General features: G+C 42.0%; 1 protein-coding gene across 2 annotated transcripts in view; it reads left to right on the forward strand.

Annotated features, from left to right (window-relative positions):
* Window positions 1-19,594, forward strand: part of tbcd (tubulin folding cofactor D) — a 370,097-nt gene that overhangs the window by 308,043 nt on the left and 42,460 nt on the right. For both annotated transcript variants that reach the window (XM_068057991.1, XM_068057992.1), the window contains exons 30-32: window positions 7,810-7,893; window positions 8,760-8,918; window positions 12,238-12,376. In XM_068057991.1, coding sequence (XP_067914092.1) covers window positions 7,810-7,893; window positions 8,760-8,918; window positions 12,238-12,376 — 382 coding nt within the window. The remainder of the gene's footprint in view (window positions 1-7,809; window positions 7,894-8,759; window positions 8,919-12,237; window positions 12,377-19,594) is intronic.

A 19,594-nucleotide genomic window follows, 5' to 3' on the forward strand; every position in this document is an offset into this window, starting at 1 on the left:
AAGCCCTTCCTGTTGATAAATTTCACTGGCTGCTCATTTGGCGACTTGATGGTTACATGCATGCAATAGACGATGCCCAGCACCTGCGGGAATCCAGCAACGGAGGCAAATCCCACTGCCCCTCTGTGTCTGCAAGGCCCCATCTGCCCGTCTCTTGCAAATAGGGTATCAGTGACCTGCAAGTTGCAATGGTGTGCTGCCACTTGCGAGACGCTACCAAGGTCCGCTGCTAATCCGTGGAAAGAGCTAGAGGTGATGAAATTCAAGACCGCAGTGACTTTAACGGCTACTGGCAGGGCATGGTGAACAGTACTGTGAGTTCTTCCTCAACAAGGGCACAAATCTCAGTTGCCATCTGCCTAGGTAGGCACAGCCTCCTGTGGCACTAATTGTCTGGCACGTCCAGGTAGCTGCTTCTTTGGCGGTACACACGATGCTGAGGGTGTGACCTTCATTGCCTTCCTTGCCCTCTTCCTCCCCTGTGCCCTTCTCATGCCCAGGGTACTGCATCTGCTCATGAGGATGTTGATCCTCATCACTACTGGTCCTTATCTTTGAGTATCTTAATCCCATGTCCAGTTGTTGCTTGCGGTTAGCTGCACTCAGAATGTTCACTGTACTGTGACGCCCCCCCCAACACCATGGTGCCCAGAGTCCTGAAGGGTCATGACCCCCTCAACTGATCAAACGCACACAGATCACTTGCTCCACTAACTCTGCTCACCCAATGACAACTGTGTACCAGTGGATGAGTGTCCCCTCAACCTTGCACCCTTTTACAAGCCCGCCTAATCGAATGGCGCGGCCATGACTGGCTCCCCACTCTGTTGCCGCCTCCTTCTACTTGGACTGTTCCAGATCCATTATGTTACTCTTGCCTTCCCACAAAAATTACAAACTGCCCCTTAACGAGCTGGCAACAAGCTTGCCAACAAGCTTAATTGGACATTGATCCAAATCAGACAGTTTGCCGGGTCCTGCCTTCCCCCTCCTGATTGCTGACAGTTGGAACAGCACTGGCACAACATTTGGCGCTGCAAAATTGTGTGCCCGCCTGCAGAAGCCCGCTTCCGTTCCTGCCCCCATATAGAGGCATGAATGCTGCCCAAGGTGAATGGCAGAGAAACCAGGGACGACATGAAAACATTTTATGCAGGGGCTGTTGCAGTGTCTGAAAGGGTGGAGGCCGTAGATTCAAAATAAGTTTCAAAAGGGAATTAAATAGAAGGGGAAGGGGAAAATTAGCAGGGTGATGGGGAAAGAGCTGGGAGTGGGACTAATTGGATTGTTCTTTCAAAGAGCTGGCACAGACATGATTGTTCTCTGATTCGATTTCACATTAAAATATCATGTAGAAGAACAAGAGATCTTCTGAAAATTTAGGTAGGAAGGCCACATGTGCTGATATCTTTCGTTCACACAAATAAAAGCATAATTCATAGTGAGGATAGAGTGACTAATCTTTGCTTCTCTCATTCAATTGACGATGTGAAAACCATACTAAGTGCAGCAATGCATTCAAACCAATACATTAAGTACCCAAGGAAACAGCTTTAGCAGCTTGCCTTCTCTCATACTTTTGAAGCAGTTAACTATTATGCAACAACTTGCCTCAAACCAAGGCTTATGTTTGTATAGTTTTTTACTCATTCATGGGAAGTGAGCATTGCTGGCTAGGCCAGCATTTATTGGCCATTCCTAATTGCCTTGGGAAGGTGGTAGAGAATCACCTTCTAGACTGACTGCAATCCATGTAGTGTAGGTACACCCACGTTGCTGTTGGGGATGGATTTTGGCCTAGAGACAGTGAAGGAATGGCTACGTAGTTCCAAGTCAGGATGGTATGCGACTTGGAGGGGAACCTGCAGGTGGTGGTGTTCTCATGCGTCTACTGCCCTTTTTCTTCTAGGTAGTAGAGGTCGTGAGTTTGGAAGGTGCTGTTAAGGGAGCCTTGGTGAGTTGCTGCAGTGGATCTTGTAGATGGTACGCACTGTGCGCTGGTGGTGGAAGGAGTGAATTTTTATTGTGGTGATTGGGGTGCTGATCAGCGGGCTGCTTTGTGCTGGATGGTGTCGAGCTTCTTGAGTATTGTTGGATCTGCACTCATCCAGGCAAGTGGAGAGTATTCCATCATACTCCTGACTTGTGCCTTATAGGTGGACAGGTTTTGAGGAGTCGGGATGTGAATTATTCGCTGCAGAATTCCCAGCTTCTGACCTCCTCTTGCAGGCTCATTATGGCCAGAATTTTACACCGCCCCAGTGGGTCGGATGGTGGCATCGGGGCGGCGTAAGATTGAGTGGCAGGCTCCGGGAGGCCTACCCGCCCTAATTCCACCTCCGAACAAGTTTACGGAGGTCTGGCGGGGGGGTGGGAAACGGCCCGTGTGCCCGAGGCCGATCAAGATCCTTAAGTGGCAACTTAACGGCCACTTAAGAGCCCTCGCCCGCCTCCACGGGTATTTTACCCGTGGCAAACAGGTGTGCCGGGCATGTGAAAGGTTGCCCAGCGATAGCTGCTGGCCTTTCCATGCCCTGCGGGGGTGGGGGGGGTGTGCATGGCAGTTGGGCACAGGGTGCCCGATTGTGGGCCACCCCCGCCTCCCAACCCACCCCCGGGATCCAAGGCGTCCCCCCTCCCCCAGGGCACGACTGATCCTCCTGGTAAGGCAACCCTGGTGAGCAGCTCACTGAGGCGGTACCTCCTCTCTCAAGTGGGTGGAAGTCCCGCCTCGGACCAATTAAAACCTGGGGATCCGTAACATATGGGATGGATCCCCAGTCGGAGTCCGGCTCCCGTCCGCCTAGCATAAAATTCTGGCTTATATATCCAGTTAAGTTTTTGGCCAATGGTAACCAAGATTATGTTGATGATGGGGGGTTCAGTGATGGTTAATGCCATTGAACATCAAGGCAAGGTGGTTACATTCTCTCATTTGAGTTGATCATTGCCTGGCACTTGTATGACACAAATGTCATTTGCCACTTATCAGCCCAAACCTGAATGTTGTCCAGATCTTGCTGCATGCAGGCATGGGCTACTACAGTATCGGAGGAGCCGTAAATGGTACTGAACATGGAGATCGTCAGCAAACATCCCCACTTCTGACCTTATGATGTAGGGACAGTCATTGATGAAGCAGCTGAAAATGGTTGGGAGGAGGACACTACCCTGAGGAACTCCTGTCGCGATGTCCTGGGGCTGAGATGAATGGCCTGCAACAACCACAGCCATCTTTGTGACTTATTACACCTCTCAAACTTCTCAAAGAGTTTCATTTACTATAAATTAGCTTTGAAGTGCAGAGACTGTTGACGTTTAAGCAAATTTGGCAGCCATTTTGTGCACAGCAAAGTCCCACATAGCGGTGAAATGAGTGACCAGTTCATCTGGTTTTGGTGGTGTTAGTTGAGAGAAGAATATTTGCCAGGACATTTGGAGAACTCGCCACTGTTCAGGTATTGTCATTGAGTCATCGACATCCATTTGAACAAGGTTTAATATCTCATGGAAAGAGAGCATCTTTAACAATGCAGCACACCCTCAACACTGTACTTGCTCTATGGAGCTAGACCTTGGACTACATGAACTTAGAATGCTACCAACAGGTTTGAGCATTGGCACAAAAAGGACACCAGTCTGTGAGGTACCACTTGCAAGCCCAGAGGTATACGACCCCTAAAATACACCAGACTTAGTGCATTACAATGTAAAAGTTGTGATTTAAAAAATGCAAGGATAAAAACTGAGAAATACTTCTATCAGCCAATATATTTATAACACTTACAATTCAGGAGGTACAAGTTGAAAATTCTTTATGGGCACTTGAGAAAAATTGAATATAAGGTATAATTTAGTAAAACTAAAGCTAAAAATGTGGAAACGGTAAAACAGGAAATGAATGGTTAACAGTGTTTCACAAGTTTAAAACTATACAAAACAATATTCTGAACAACCAGTATCAGCACTAACATTGTAGCAAAACAATGGTGCCATACTACAAGAATAAACAGACATTAATGAATTTAGAAACATCTCACCTTCACAGTTTTTAATTTTTTATTTTAGAGATACAGCACTGAAACAGGCCCTTCGGCCCACCAAGTCTGTGCTGACCATCAACCACCCATTTATACTAATCCTACATTAATCCCATATTCCTACCACATCCCCACAATTCCCCTACCACCTACCTATACGAGGGGCAATTTATAATGACCAATTTACCCATCAACCTGCAAGTCTTTGGCTGTGGGAGGAAACCAGAGCACCCGGTGAAAACCCACGCTGTCACAGGGAGAACTTGCAAACTCCGCACAGGCAGTACCCAGAATCGAACCTGGGTCACTGGAGCTGTGAGGCTGCGGTGCTAACTACTGCGCCACTGTGGCGCCCAATACAAGAACCCTTCAAGACAAAAGGCCAATACTGGAAATATGAAATAATAGAAAATTCTATAGATATGCAGCAGGTCCATCAAAAGAAAACATAATTAATATTTGTGTAAACCATTTGTCCAAAAATACTGATGTGTGCTGTTGGCTATACTTTTATCATGTAATTGTGCCCGTAGACAAGCCAAGCCATCAACAGGTAGTTGGTTAATAATTTTCACAATGAATATAGTAATGCGGCCAAATAAGTTGTGAATTTGGGTATTCTATTTAATGAGAGTCAGATGTGGTATACCAGACTACTCTGAAGAAATCATAGATGATGGTTACGTGGGCAGCTTGAGAAAGGTAATTAGAGTTGGAGAAGACTTGTGCGGAGTGTGAACGCCGGCCTAGTCCATTTGAGAAAATGGCCTGTTTCTGTGCTGTTAATTTTATATCAACTATGTAAAATCAGACTTCAGCAGCATTGAAAGCAGGAAGAAGTGGAAATAAACTTGTTACCCTGTTTAATATTTGATGTTTAATATCTTTTTGTTAAAATGTTGTTCATGATGGGCATCTTTTGAATAATTGTGCTATTATGTGTACTATAGAGGAATAGTAATGATGCAAAAAGCTAAATATAGCCGTTGCAACATATTGGTTAAGAACATGGCACATTAGAACAGCATTGTACTGTACCATGAAAGACCAGAATACAGGTAGGTTCTGTGAATTCCTACACAATGATTTAACAGTCCTGTTGAGGGGAAGCTCAGAATAAAAAGTTATTGATATGAGTAGGGAGGGAAATAAGATGGTGGGTTGTCCTCTGCCTCTTTTATATAGTTCATGATATACTGGCTTGCCACTGACAAATACCTAGGGTGCCTGCAGAGACCCTCTAAGGCAAGATCGATGGGTCGATCACTGAAAGGGCGAAAGTTGTTTTTTGTGTCTACACACTTCCCATTTGGAGAAGTACTGTAGATGGGCAAGATGCCTGGGGCTACAGAGGAAAAATGTTGGCTATTGTTCCTTCTCATTATACCTTCCCATTTGGAGAAGTGTTTGAAGTAGTGGAAAGATTTGCAGTCTGACAGGCAGCAATGTGAATGCTCCTTCCATGGCCATAATAATTTTTATATTAGCCAAAGGGTGATTCGTGTTATATGGCAGCGGCCACCCACTGGCCGCAAGTATCCCACTGGCCATCAACCCAGAATTCAGAGCCAGAGCTCCAGTCTCCACTTGCCCGGGACTGTGTGCACCTCTGACTCCGAAGTGGGGCTGCTTCCATTAACCTAAAATAAAAGCAAAATACTGCGGATGCTGGAAATCTGAAACAAAAACAAGAAATGCTTGGAATCACTCAGCAGGTCTGGCAGCATCTGTGGAAAGAGAAGCAGAGTTAACGTTTCGGGTCAGTGACCCTTCTTCGGAACTGACAAATATTAGAAAAGTCACAGATTATAAGCAGGTGAGGTGGGGGTGGGGCAAGAGATAACAAAGGAGAAGGTGCAGATTGGACCAGGTCACGGAGCAAAGGCAAACAATATGTTAATGGTGTGTTGAAAGACAAAGCATTAGTACAGATTAGGTGTGAATACACTGAACCTAAAGGCTGGTTCCAAGGAGAAAGCAATACTGCTATTTAAGAGGATAAATACATTGGATTGTGGTTTATGTTATGATGAATAGTATATAATAAATAAACTCAAATGCATTGCTGGCATATGCTTATTATAAGATTCTGATTATGGCAATGAATATATAATCCCTGTGATTTTGATCGTCTTTACTGGAGGGGCAGTGAAGTTACTGTAGATGGGCAAGATGCCTGGGGCTACAGAGGAAAAATATTGGCTATTCTTTCTCATTATACCTTTCTTCAATGCTATCTATCAATCCTTGATGTTGTAAGCATGTGAATGCTGAGTAAAGACAACATCAGACTGGGTGTGGTAACCACGGTTTAATACCTGCAGGCTTACACAAGGTCACTTAATTCAATGTGAAGGTTTAGCGAGCAAATGGAAAGGGAATGAAAGATGCAAACTGCATTTAGTGCCGAGGTGGTAAAAGTAAATAAATTTATTTTGCATGATTAATCAAGCAATGATAATATTTTAGGAGAAGCTTCTTTACGAGGTGGTGAAAATGTGGAACATGCTACCACATGGAGTGGTTGAGATGAATAGCATGGTGCTTTTAAGGGAATGCTAGTTAAGTACCATGAGGAAGAAAGAAATAGAAGGATATGTTGAAAGGATGAGATGAAGTAAGGAGGTTCATGTGAGACATAAACACTGGCATAGACTTGCTGGGCCAAATGGCCTGCCTTTTTGCTGTAATTTCATAGAATCTTTATAGTCTATTACTATGTTCATCACTGTTTACTCGTTACAAGTTTTGTGTCATTTGCAGATTTTGAAATTGTGCCCTTTACTCCCAAATCCAAGTCATTAATGTATATCAAAAACAGCAGTGGTCCTAGTACAGCTCCCAGAGGAATGCTATGGCATACCTCCTGTCTGCAAAACAACCATTCACCACAACTCTGTTTTCTACTCATTAGCCTATTTTGTATCTTATGTCACCTTGATCCAATGGGCTTCAATTTTGCTAACAAATCCATATACGCAACATCAACTGCACTGCCGTCATCCACTCTTATCTCATCAAATTTTTTTTAAAACAATTCCATTTAAAAAAAAATTCTAAGCTGTCTTTGGCACATTACAACAAGTTGAACTTTTCTGTTTAACTGTTTCAGGTAGATTTATCTGCACTTGTTTTCTTTGAGTTGCATCTTTTATTGTAATTCTGTTGGGGTAGAAAAGAATTTACTGGAGTTAGCTATTTTAATAAAGCTTGATAAAACAGCTTTCAGTCACTATTAAAAAAAAAAGTAACTATACTTTTGCTCACGTTCCTTTGGTGAGAGGAAATAGGTGATGCTCAGATATCTAAATAGATTTGGTATGGATAGGGTAGAAGTACACTCTCCAGAAAAATGCGCCAAAAAAAGTTTAAAAAAAAATAAAAATTCTGTTGGGGCAACATTCCCTCAGACATTGTGGAGAATAATTCTGGTGCCTTCAACCCTTATATCCTTCTTTAGCCTTTCGTGCACTTTTTTCTCATCTCATACTTAAAAGATGTTTGGGTAAAAGCCCTTGTCCAACTGCAGTTTCAATGTATTTATCTGTCAGAAGTGTATTTTCAGGGCTGTTTCTGATCTGAACTTTTTTGGGCCTGTGTCAGCTTTTTTTGGTGATCACTATACATCACCAGATTTACTGAAATTGGCATCTAGTACTAGGGCATTTTATTTATTCAACAAAATTCACAGTTACTTTTCTGTTAGTCCTGTAGTAAAGGAATGTTACACGGAGCTCAATACCAATTCTTATTTTACAATTGCCAACAGGGTACGAGAAGCTGCCATGACAAGTTTGATGGAATTAACAATACTCCTGGTGCAGACTCACCCTCAGCTTATCTCTCCTGATAAGTGAGTATAAAATTCTTCACTGGTTCCAATTGTTGTTGCAGTTTATCATGAGATTACTTATCCTCTTTATTAACTACCAGACATTAGGCCCATAATATATTAGTGCAAGGGAATGTATTTTCAGAATTGAAACTAGGGAAAGGTTTGTTATTGAATACTTAATTTTTATGTAGTTGCTTTCTTGTAAATTCTACTTATTTTCTATCCATCTGTATTTGACACCTCTGCTGTAAAAAGGGTATGCAGTTTATCCATACCCGCCCACCAGCTGTGTACTGTGTCATGACTGTGCAGAAGGTGTTAGGAACTGCAAGGTGTGACCATCCATTTTAATTTCCTAGTGAGATTATACACTTCAGCACTGAGAGTTCCAAAAGCCTGGGACTAGACCTCATACAAAGTGCATGGGACAATGCTGGTACAGTTAATAGCTCTGTTGCATTCATTTTAGTTTGCAGCTGTGCTGTGCATTCTGACAACTAGTAAGGCCAATGTTGAAGCTTTTGCTGTGTGCAAAATGACTGCTGCATTTCCAACTTATAATAGTGACCACACTTCAAAAATATAATTGGCTGTGAAGCACTTTGGAAGCTCCTGAGATGGTGAAAGGCAAAACTGTCATTCTGTGTTTCTTGCCTTGATTTGTATAGTGCCTTTCATGACTTCAGGATGTCCTAAAATGTTTTACAGTCAATGGCATACTTTTGAAGTGTAGTCACTGTTATAACGTAGGAACCTTGGTAGCCAGTTTGCACATAGCTATGTGATAGTGACCAGATAATCTGTTTTAGTGATGCTGGTTAATCTTTTAAGAATTAGAGCCATAGAATTGTGTAGCAATGAAGCTTCTTCCCGCTTTTGCACAGTTGTCGACAAATGATGTGTTACCTGGCTCAACTGTCAGCTGAGAAGATCGATCGATTCCGAGCTCACGCTGGCTCAGTTTTTCTTCGAATCCTACACTTTGATAATCCTGCAGTTCCACATATTCCACACCGGGAGGAGTTAGAGAATATTTTTCCACGGTGAGTCGTGCTCTTATCATTTCCCTTGAATATATATATAACCTGTTGTACAGTTTAATACAATTTTGATAATTGCATACAACTGAAATCTAAGTGAAATGTGCATTAACGGTTGATGCAGTAGAAGAAACAAAATTTTGAAGTATAAACAAATAAAAGCAGCCTATTCTGAATAAGGTGCTATAAAATGTTCTGTAAAACTTTCAAATTAAAACACCTTTGTTGTGGAAAAAGAACTTTGCTTGTGTTTAAGAGGGAGAGGAGCATGCCGAGCCAGTTATGGGAATGATTAGGGGTGGGGGAAGACTGAAACCAAAGATGAAGAGTTATGAATGGAGATATGCACCAAAACAAAGTGGATATTGGAGAGAGTCCAAAAGCGAACCAGTGTAATGACTGAAAAATGGGCTAACAATGTTGGATGCATTGAGGACTGCAGTAATTTGGCTTTGTGGAAGCAGTGCTAAAACAAAACTGCCAACAGTTTTATCTCTAATTCATTTGAATTTGTTTCATTTATCCATCATATTTAGAGAAACTAAGTCGCAAGGTGTTGGGGATAGATCAATGAAAACATTTTATACAACTAAAAACCAACATTAGTACAGAATAATAATTGTAGTAAATAATGAGTTAAGTTTAATTTTGGCAAGCACATAACTACTAATTCACTAATTTAAACCTATAAAAATCTTTTGGGCCTCCTTATCTCGAGAGACAATGGATACGCGCCTGGAGGTGGTCAGTGGTTTGTGAAGCAGCGCCTGGAGTGGCTATAAAGGCCAATTCTGGAGTGACAGGCTCTTCCACAGGTGCTGCAGAGAAATTTGTTTGTTGGGGCTGTTGCACAGTTGGCTCTATAAACCTATAAAAATACCTTGAATGATTTTGTACTAATATGTCAGACTCTTAGAAACCACATTGAATGAGAAGTTGATGCAGCATCTTTTACACCAACCAGCTATCTCATTGAAAGATTTGGTTTCAGAGCAAATTGGTCAACTGTACTATTACATCAGCTTCCTAATCCAGAAATTGAGTAATTCTGTTAATGTCAAGCTTTTTTTGTTTGATTTTAAAATCAAAGTTCTTTCAGAACCTGAAATTTCTTGTGGTCCAACACTACAATACCGTTAATGCTAGCTATTATGGTACAAACTGATTCCTTCTCTTTTCAATTACAAGTGAAGATTTGAAATGCCAACATAATCTACTTCCAGCCCTGGCACAGCCACCTGCTATTTAAGTAGCATTGCAGTTAATGCAGCAAGAGTGTGTTGGCAGATATAAGGGTAAATAGGCACAGGAGTAGGCCATTCAGCCCCTCAAACCTGTTCTGCCACTCAGTTAGATCATGGCTGATCTGGATTTTAACTCCACACCCCCGCCTTGGTTTCATAACCCTTTGTATCCTTGTCTAACATAAGAACATAAGAAATAGGAGCAGGAGTAGACTATTTGGCCTTGAAGCCTGCTCCGCCATTCAGTAAGATAATGGCTGATCTGTATCTTAACTCCATCTACCCGCCTTTGTTCCATAACCCTTCATACCCTTGCCTAACATAAGAACATAAGAAATAGGGGCAGGAGTAGGCCATTAGGGCCCTCGAGCCTGCTCCACCATTCAATAAGATCATGGCTGATCTGATCGTGCCCTCAACTCCACTTTCCTGCCTGTCCCCATAACCCTCTACTCTGTTGTAGATCAAAAATCTGTCTGACGCAGCCTTGAATATATTCAATGACCCAACCTGCACTTCTATCTGGGGTAAAGAATTCCATAGTAACGACTCTCTGAGAGAAGAAATTTCTCTTAATTTTAAATGGGAAATGTCTAATTCTGAAACTGTGCCCCATAGTTCTAGATTACTCCACGAGGGGCCAACATCCTGTCAGCATCAACCCTGTCAAGCCCCCTCATAATCTGATGTTTCAATTAGGTCAGCTCTCATTCTTCTAAACTCCAATGAATATAGGTCCAACCTGCTCAACCTTTCCTCATAAGACAACCCCTTCATCCCAGGAATCAACCTAGTGAATCTTCTCTGAACTGCCTCCAATGCAAGTATATCCCTCCTTAAATAAGGAGACCAAAACTGTACAAAATAAAACAAAAACAAAAATCTGTCAATCATAATTTTGAAATTTTCACTTGGGCTAGCCTCAACAGCTTTTTGCACAGAGAGAGATCCAGATTTCCACTACCCGTTGTGTGAATAAGTGCTTCCTAATATAAGCTGCGATTTTTAAGATTATGTCCCCTTGTCTGGAATCCCCAGTTAGAGGAAATAGTATCTCTCAGCCCTCACAACGCGTTTAAACATCTTAAACACCTCAATTATATCACTCCTTAATCTTCTATACATAGTTACTTAGATAGATACAGCACTGAAACAGGCCCTTCGGCCCACCAAGTCTGTGCCGACCAACAACCACCCATTTATACTAATCCTACATTAATCCCATATTCCCTACCACATCCCCACAATTCTCCTACCACCTACCTACACTAGGGGCAATTTACCATGGCCAATTTACCTATCAACCTGCAAGTCTTTGGCTGTGGGAGGAAACTGGAGCACCCGGCGGAAACCCACGCGGTCACAGGGAGAACTTGCAAACTCCGCACAGGCAGTACCCAGAACTGAACCCGGGTCGCTGGAGCTGTGATGCTGCGGTGCTAACCACTGCGCCACTGTGCTGCCCAGTCTATATACCTAGTCTATGCAACCTGTCCTCATAATTTAACCTTTTAGCTCCAGCATTATTTTGGGAAATGTGCACTGGACTCTCTCCAAGGCCAATATATCAGTCCTCAGGTGTGGCACCCAGAAGTAAATGCAGTACTCTAAGTGAGATTGAACCAGAAGTTTATATTAGTGTAACATAACTTCCACCCCTTTGTATTTCAGCCCCTTTGAGATTCAGGCCAACATTCTATTAGGCTTTTCAATTATTTTTTTGTACCTGTTCTTTTCTTAATTTCTGTAATTGGATTCGTAAATCTCTTTGCTCTTTCACTGTTCTGAGCTTCTCACCATTCAGGAAATACTTCGGTGTTTTGGATCCAAAGTGGATGACTTCACACTTTGCCACATACCAAAAGAAACTAGATTGAATCGAACTTGCTTCAAATCAGTGTTACAAATTTCAGCATGTGCATACTGCTCCCTCAAAAATATATTACTTTTTTTTGGTCATAACTCGCCATGTTGTGTTCTGTAGGTCTAATGTAAGCTAAAATACCTGTTATGTTTAATTTGCTCTTGTGCAGTACATGGAATGAAACATAGTTTATGGTTTTATTCTTTAATTCCAGATCAGAATTTGAAACCCTGAATTGGAGTGCTCCCTCTCAAGCCTTCCCTCCTATCACAAAACTTTTAGGGCTCCCAACTTACCAGTACCGTGTTCTGCTGGGTCTCACAGTGTCAGTAGGAGGACTTACTGAATCTACGGTATGTAAATATATATAATATTACCAGAGGTAGAAATTCTCATTCATTATGTGCCAAAGTTTACAAATAATCTGTAGAGCACCCAAAACATAAGTATGAGTATTAAGTAATCTTTGTCATCGCATACCACCTTTTCAAACACTAATCCTGTTGTGTGTGAATGTCAAAAAGTAATAAAACAGAAGCTGCCTGTAAATGTACAGTCACATTCGGCAGTTTAAGAAACCTGTTTTTTTTTAAATGAAAAGCTAGAAATGGCTGGCTCATTGTTGATGGGAAAAGTTTCACAGTGAACAGATATCATTTTAAAATCAACCTGCGATCTAGACAACTGAAGATTATTTTGACAAAAGCAAAATATTGTGGACGCTGGAAACACTCAGCAGGTCTGGCAGCCTCTGTGTAGAGAGAAATAAAGTTAACGTTTCAGGTTGATGACCTTTCATCAGGACTATTTTGGATTACACGGGATGCCCGTCCATTTCCCTTAATCTTTACAGTGTAAAATACCACTCCACCAGAACAATGTATACAAACTAAAAGTGCATGGTCAAATTTTACAGCTAAAATAAACATACAGCAAGCAACAAAAACTACATAGTACTTCAAATCAAAAGTTAGAATCCATCTACAAGGGGTTTAACTCTAGTTGTTTCAGAAAAGTGTTGTTACAGTCTCTGACAAGCAACAGGTGTTTTGAATGGAATCTTAAAGATGCAGTGCTAATGTTGATGTGAATTAAAGTTTGGTCATGGAGTTTGTTGTTTCCATGGTAAAATTGAAAAATTGCAGCCATGGGGAATAAATAGCGTAGCTTTTCTGCAAAGTATTAATGTAGACTGGATACAGATTGATCCATGTGAATCAAAAACACTGCTGAAACCCTCAGCATTGCCTTTGTTACCTATAAACTTGAGTATTCTAATACACGTATGACCGTCCTCCCACATTCTACCCTCCGTAAACTTGAGGCATTCCAAAACTCAGCTGCCCATGTCCTAATTCTCACCAAATCCCATTCACCCATTACACCTGTAATTGCTGACCTAAATTAGCTCCAGGTTAAACGACACCTCAATTTTTAAAATTCTCATTCTCGTTTTAAAATCCCTCCATGACCTTGCTCTTTCCAATCTCTGTAATCTCCTCCAGCCCTACAACTCTCTAAGATATCTGCGCTTCTTCAGTTCTGGCCTCTTGAGCATTCCTGATTTTAACTGGTCCACCATTGGTGGCTGTACTTTCAGCTGCCAAAGCCCTAAACTCTGGAATTTCCTCCCTAACCCCCTCCATCTCTCCACCTCAGTTTCTCCCTTTATGACGCTCCATAAAACATATGTCAGTGACCAAGCTTTTGATCATCTGCCCTAATATCTCCTTGTATGATTTTGTGTGAAATTTTCTTTGCTAACGCTCCTGTGAAGCGCCTTGGGATATTTTACTATGTTAAAGGCACCATGTAAAGACAAGTTGTCATTGTTTTCGAGTGTTGTATATCGATCCAATAGTTATATATTGGAGCAAACATTATTGCTGTAGCTAAATATACACATGTTTTTAGTCCATTTGGTTTTTGGTCTGAGCAATCTATAGGTCACTTTCTAACGGAGTGCTGATTGCAAGCTGAGTGTGGAGCTTCGAGTTTGGTGAGTGGCGAGTTTAAGTGTTTTCTTTATAAAATTCTGTTCTGCAGTTAGCATTTAACTGGGATTTACCCTCTAGTAAAAGTAGGATAAAAAAAGTAAAGTAGGGTTAAGGAAGTGAAGTAAATTTATTACAGTCTTAGGCAGGGATAACGGGCTCTATTGCAGAGTAGCTGATTAGTTAAGTAGCTGACCGTCTAATCTGGTTGCTACAATTTCAGCTTCAAAAAGTATCAATACAGAGGTATGGGTGCAGCCTGCAAACAGACTGTCGATTGCAAGCTGAGTGTGGAGATTCGAGTTTGGTGAGTGGCAAGTTTAAGTGAAGGGGGGAGGAGGCGCTTCATTTTTCTACTTTTTTTTCTACTTTTTTCACCCTCTAGTATTTGGGGTTCTTGCTTCGGTGCAGTGGAAGGAGTTTTTTGGTGAGTACCTGGTAAGCTATTCTACTTATAATAAGTAGGCCGTAAAGTTAAGTTATGGCAGGGCAGCTCTGCCGAGTGGAATGTACAGCCTGTGGCATGTGGGAAATCATAGACGCACCATGTGCCCGAAACAAGCACATCTACAGGAAGTGTCACTGGCTGCAGAAGCTTGAGCTCCGGGTTTCAGAACTCGAGCGGCGGCTGGAGTCACTGTTGTGCATCCACAAGGTGGAGGACTATGTGGCTAGCATGTTTAGGGAGGTGGTCACATCCCAGGTTAGGAGCATGCAGGCAGAGAGGGAATGGGTGACCGCCTGGCAGTCTTAAGAGAACCAGGTAGGTAGTGCAGGAGTCCCCTGATATGATCTCGCTTGCTAATCGGTTTCCATTTTGGATACTGGTGAGGGCGATGCTTTCTCAGAGGAGTGCAGTCAAAGCCATGTTTGTGGCACCACATGTGGCTCAGCTGCACAGGAGGGGAGGAAGAAGAATGGCAGAGCAGTGGTGATAGGGGATTCATTAGTTAGGGGAACAAACAGGCGTTTCTACGGCAGTAAACGTGACTCCAGGATGATCTGTTGCCTCCCTGGTGCCAGGGTCAAGGATCATCTCACTGAGAGGCTGCAGGACATTCTTCTGGGGGAAGGTGAACAGCCAGAGGTTGTGGTCCACATTGGTACAAATGACATAGATAGGAAGGGGGATGAAGTCCTGAAAGCAGATTTTAGGGAGCTAGGAAGGAGATTAAAAATCAGGACCTCGAAAACAGTAATCTCAGGATTACTCCAAGTCCAACGTAAGTGAGTGTAGGAATAGGAGAATTGAGCGATTGAACACGTAGCTGGAGAACTGGTGTAGGAGGGTGGGCATCAGATTTATGAGGCATTGGGACCAGTTTTGGGGCAGGTGGGACGTGTACAAGATGGACAGGTTACTTCTAAGCAGGACTGGGACGAATATCCTCATAGGGAGATTTGCTAGTGCTGTTGGGGAGGGTTTAACCTAAATTGTAAAGGAGATGGGAAACTGAGAGGGTGCTCAGATTGGAAGGAAGCAAAACTGGTAACTTGTCAGGAGTGTGGGAACCAGGAGCACGTATCAGAGAGGGATACCAAGAAGCACAGAATACTGGGGGAGATAGCTAGCATGAGATTAGGGGAATATAAGTTATTTGGTGGGGTCAGAGTAAGGGAGAAAGTAATCAAGTCTGCATCAGGGTTAATGTGCATGTATGTGAATGCACGGAATGTGGTTAATAAGACTGGTGAGGTACAGACACAGATTGTCATGTGGAAATATGATGTGGCTATAATAGAGACCTGGCTCAAAGAAGGGCAGGACTGGGTGTTAAATATTCCTGGATACAAGGTGTTCAGGAAAGATAGGAAAGGGAAAAAAAGGGAGGGCGGCGATATTGATTAAGGATGGGCTGGTGAGTTGGGCGGAGCAGTGGCAAATGGAATTTAATCCTGAGAAGTGTGAGGTGATGCATTTTGGGAGGACTAACAAGGCAAGGGAATATACAATGGATGGTAGGACCATAGGAAGTACAGAGGGTCAGAGGGACCTTGGTGTACTTGTCCATAGATCACTGAAGGCAGCAGCACAGGTAGATAAGGTGGTTAGGAAGGCATATGGAATACTTGCCTTTATTAACCGAGGCATAAAATATAAGAGCAGGGATGTTATGATGGAGCTGTATAAAATGCTAGTTAGGCCACAGCTGGAGTACCGTGTACAGTTCTGGTCACCACACTATGGGAAGGATGTGATTGCACTGGAGAGGGTGCAGAGGAGATTCATCAGGATGTTGCCTGGGCTGGAGCATTTCAGCTGTGAAGAGAGACTGGAAAGGCTAGGGTTGTTTTCCTTAGAGCAGAGAAGGCTGAAAGGTGATTTGATGGACGTATTCAAAATCATGAGGGGTCTGGAAAGTGTAGATACAGAGAATCTGTTCCCACTCGTGAAAGAATCGGAACGAGAAGGCACAGATTTGAAGTATTCGGTAGGAGAAGCAAAAGTGACATGAGGAAAAACATTTTTCACGCAGCGAGTGGTTAAGGTCTGGAATGCGCTGCCTGAAAACGTGGTGGAGGCAAGTTCAATTGAAGGGAATTAGACAGTTATATGAAAATGAAGAATGTGCAGGGTTATGGGGAGAAGGCAGGGGAATGGAACTGAGGGAATTGCTCATTCGGAGAGCCAGTGCGGACACGATGGGCCGAATGGCTTCCTTCTGCATTAACAATTCTATAATCAGCAAATTCTTGATAGAAATAAATCTGCTGGATTTGAAGTAATTTGCACCAACTGTTGAGTGTGAAGACGTGGAATTCAAATTAATTCTTCAAATTTACACACTTTGACTTCAGTCTTACTGAATGTTCCACTGACAAGAAAGTTTATGGAAGTGCAGCTTAACAGATCTGTGGCACTGAAGTTGCGTTCTAGTTATTGCCAAGGTTGAAGGAAGTGAAGTGTACCGCATTCCCTAGATGCTGGAAAGGTCCCAGCGTATTGGGAAACCACAAATGTAACGCCCTTATTCAAGAAAGGAGGGAGACAGAAAGCAGGAAACTATAGGCCAGTTAGCTTAACATCTGTCATTGGGAAAATTCTGGAATCCATCATTAAGGAAGTAGTCGCAGGACATTTAGAAAGTCATCATATAATGAAGCATGGTTTTCTGAATGGGAAATCGTGTTTGACAAATTTATTAGAGTTCTTTGAGGATGTAACAAGCAGGGTGGATAATCCAGTATTTGGATTTCTAAAAGGTATTCGATAAGGTGCCATATAAAAGCTTACTATATAACATAAGAGCTCATGGCGTTGGGGGTAATATATTAGCATGGATGGAGGACTGGCTGGCTAACAGGAAACAGAGTCAGGATAAATGGACACTGATCCCTGTTGGCAGTCTATAACTGGTGGGGTGCCACAGGGATCAATGTTGGGGCCTTGACTATTTATTAATAATTAGGAAGGCAAATTGGTACATTTGAACTACCAGTATTGAACAAACCATAAACAGCTTAGCATCCATATAATGGCAATATTTGTGAAGGTAGACCTGCTTGAAAAGTTTTAATTATTCTCAAAATATTAGCCTCTGAAGCTATGCTTCCTACTTTTGCTATGTAATGGCTTGCTTATGTGCTGAAAAACAACAGGTCATTTTCAGGGCTATTGAAGATTAAAAATATTCTTTATTGTTTGGTGTTATTTGTTCTGTTGCTGTGAAGAGTTCTACTTAATATAATCATCTTAGCTTTTGTGATGAAAGTACTAACAGTAAAACACAGTGAATAGATTGGTTAAATACCAATAAAGAAATTACCAGTACCAAGGAGAAAACTGAAATGGACAATGAACAGAACAGTGTCTGCCAATAAAGTAAACCCTCCTGTGCTTAGGAAATCTTCACTAATGAAATTTGAATGGATTCCCTAATATGTCATCACAATCTGGCTGTTAGTATATCACTGTATGTGTGTTAAATGAGTAATTTGTGTATGAAATAAATTGGTGTAAGGCCTTGTCGCAGAATGTAAAGCAAATTATTTGAAATCAGAAAGAGAGTTTATTTTATGTAAAAAAAAAAACAAATTAATTGTGGTATGAGCAGCTGACACAAATATTAGTAACTGAGTTAATCGGAAAGATTTTCCTGCATTTGTGCTGGATTGCTTGGGTAGCACCTATTAGATAATTAGGCAGGTTTCTAGCATGAAACGTGACATTTTTCTCTTTTTAAGCTAATAGAAGGACAATAGTGCAGACTCATTTACAGGCACGCGTTCCGAACCACACAGTTTCCCATTATTCACTGCGCCCAAGCAATGCAGCACATCTGGATCTGAGTGTTTAGAGATACAGAACAGAAACAGGCCCTTCGGCCCACTGAGTCTGTGCCGACCATCAGCCACCCATTTATACTAATCCTACACTAATCCCATATTCCTACCACATCCCCACCTGTCCCTATATTTCCCTACCACCTACCTATACTAGGGGCAATTTATAATGGCCAATTTACCTACCAACCTGCAAGTCTTTTGGCTGTGGGAGGAAACCGGAGCACCCGGAGAAAACCCACGCAGACACAGGGAGAACTTGCAAACTCCACACAGGCAGTACCTAGAATTGAACCCAGGTCGCTGGAGCTGTGAGGCTGCGGTGCTAACCACTGCGCCACTGCCGCCCCCTGTGTTGGCAATCAGTGTATAAGATACGGTAGTTAATTTTAATAGGTAGCTGAATGAGCATTGAAAGATTCATGGAAAGTTCTATGGACAAAGAACTGGACAGAATATTAAAGACATATGGAATTGAAAAGCACTGAAAACCTGAATAAGGGAACGATTGGCAAATGTATTGATTTATTTTTCTAGACTTATGATTACGGTTTTTAGTATGATGCAGTTCTGTTAGTTTTACGTATTGTGTACTGATAACATCAGGAACAGCTTTACAAATGTTCAATAGTCTGAATGAGCTAAATTAATATAAATTGACAAATTGATGCAGTCATTCTGGATGATTTTCTGAGATACCGTCAGTGTGATTCAGCATCTCACTGTAGGACTCTTAACTTCACCAAGCTGGTTCAACAATTATGTGATCATCACTGACTGAACAAAAACAAAGACAAAACCACGTTCATGTTCCTTGTAATCTTTGTGACTTTGCTTTTTAAAACTGCGATCCCTCCTTTAACATTCTGGATAACATGACGTTCAAATTTCAGAATCGGTTATATGCCATTTATCACCTTTTGGATGCTAATGAAAAGCTCTGCAATGGCATGCAGGCTTTGTCCCTGTACTGACCAGGATTAAATTGAAAGTATGGCATTTTTGGGATGTGTTGTAAACAGCAGTTATCTCCTTACAGAATATTCACATGTGACTGCAAATTGAATTTACTAGAACCGAGGCAAACAAAATTACTGAGAAAGAAGATATTAAGATATTCCATGTATTTTCAGGTCAGTTAGAACTACAAGACCATTTGTTTTGGGCATTGCTTTGTGAGCACTAGCTGTCATGAAATACTTTATAATGCTACTTGGCAAGCAGTCTCCACAGACTGTTTCTTCACCACCACCCCCCACCAGCCAAATTTTTAATGCCATGTTAACATCAATA

Source organism: Heterodontus francisci, chromosome 26 (assembly GCF_036365525.1).
Source record: "Heterodontus francisci isolate sHetFra1 chromosome 26, sHetFra1.hap1, whole genome shotgun sequence".
Taxonomy (NCBI): domain Eukaryota; kingdom Metazoa; phylum Chordata; class Chondrichthyes; order Heterodontiformes; family Heterodontidae; genus Heterodontus; species Heterodontus francisci.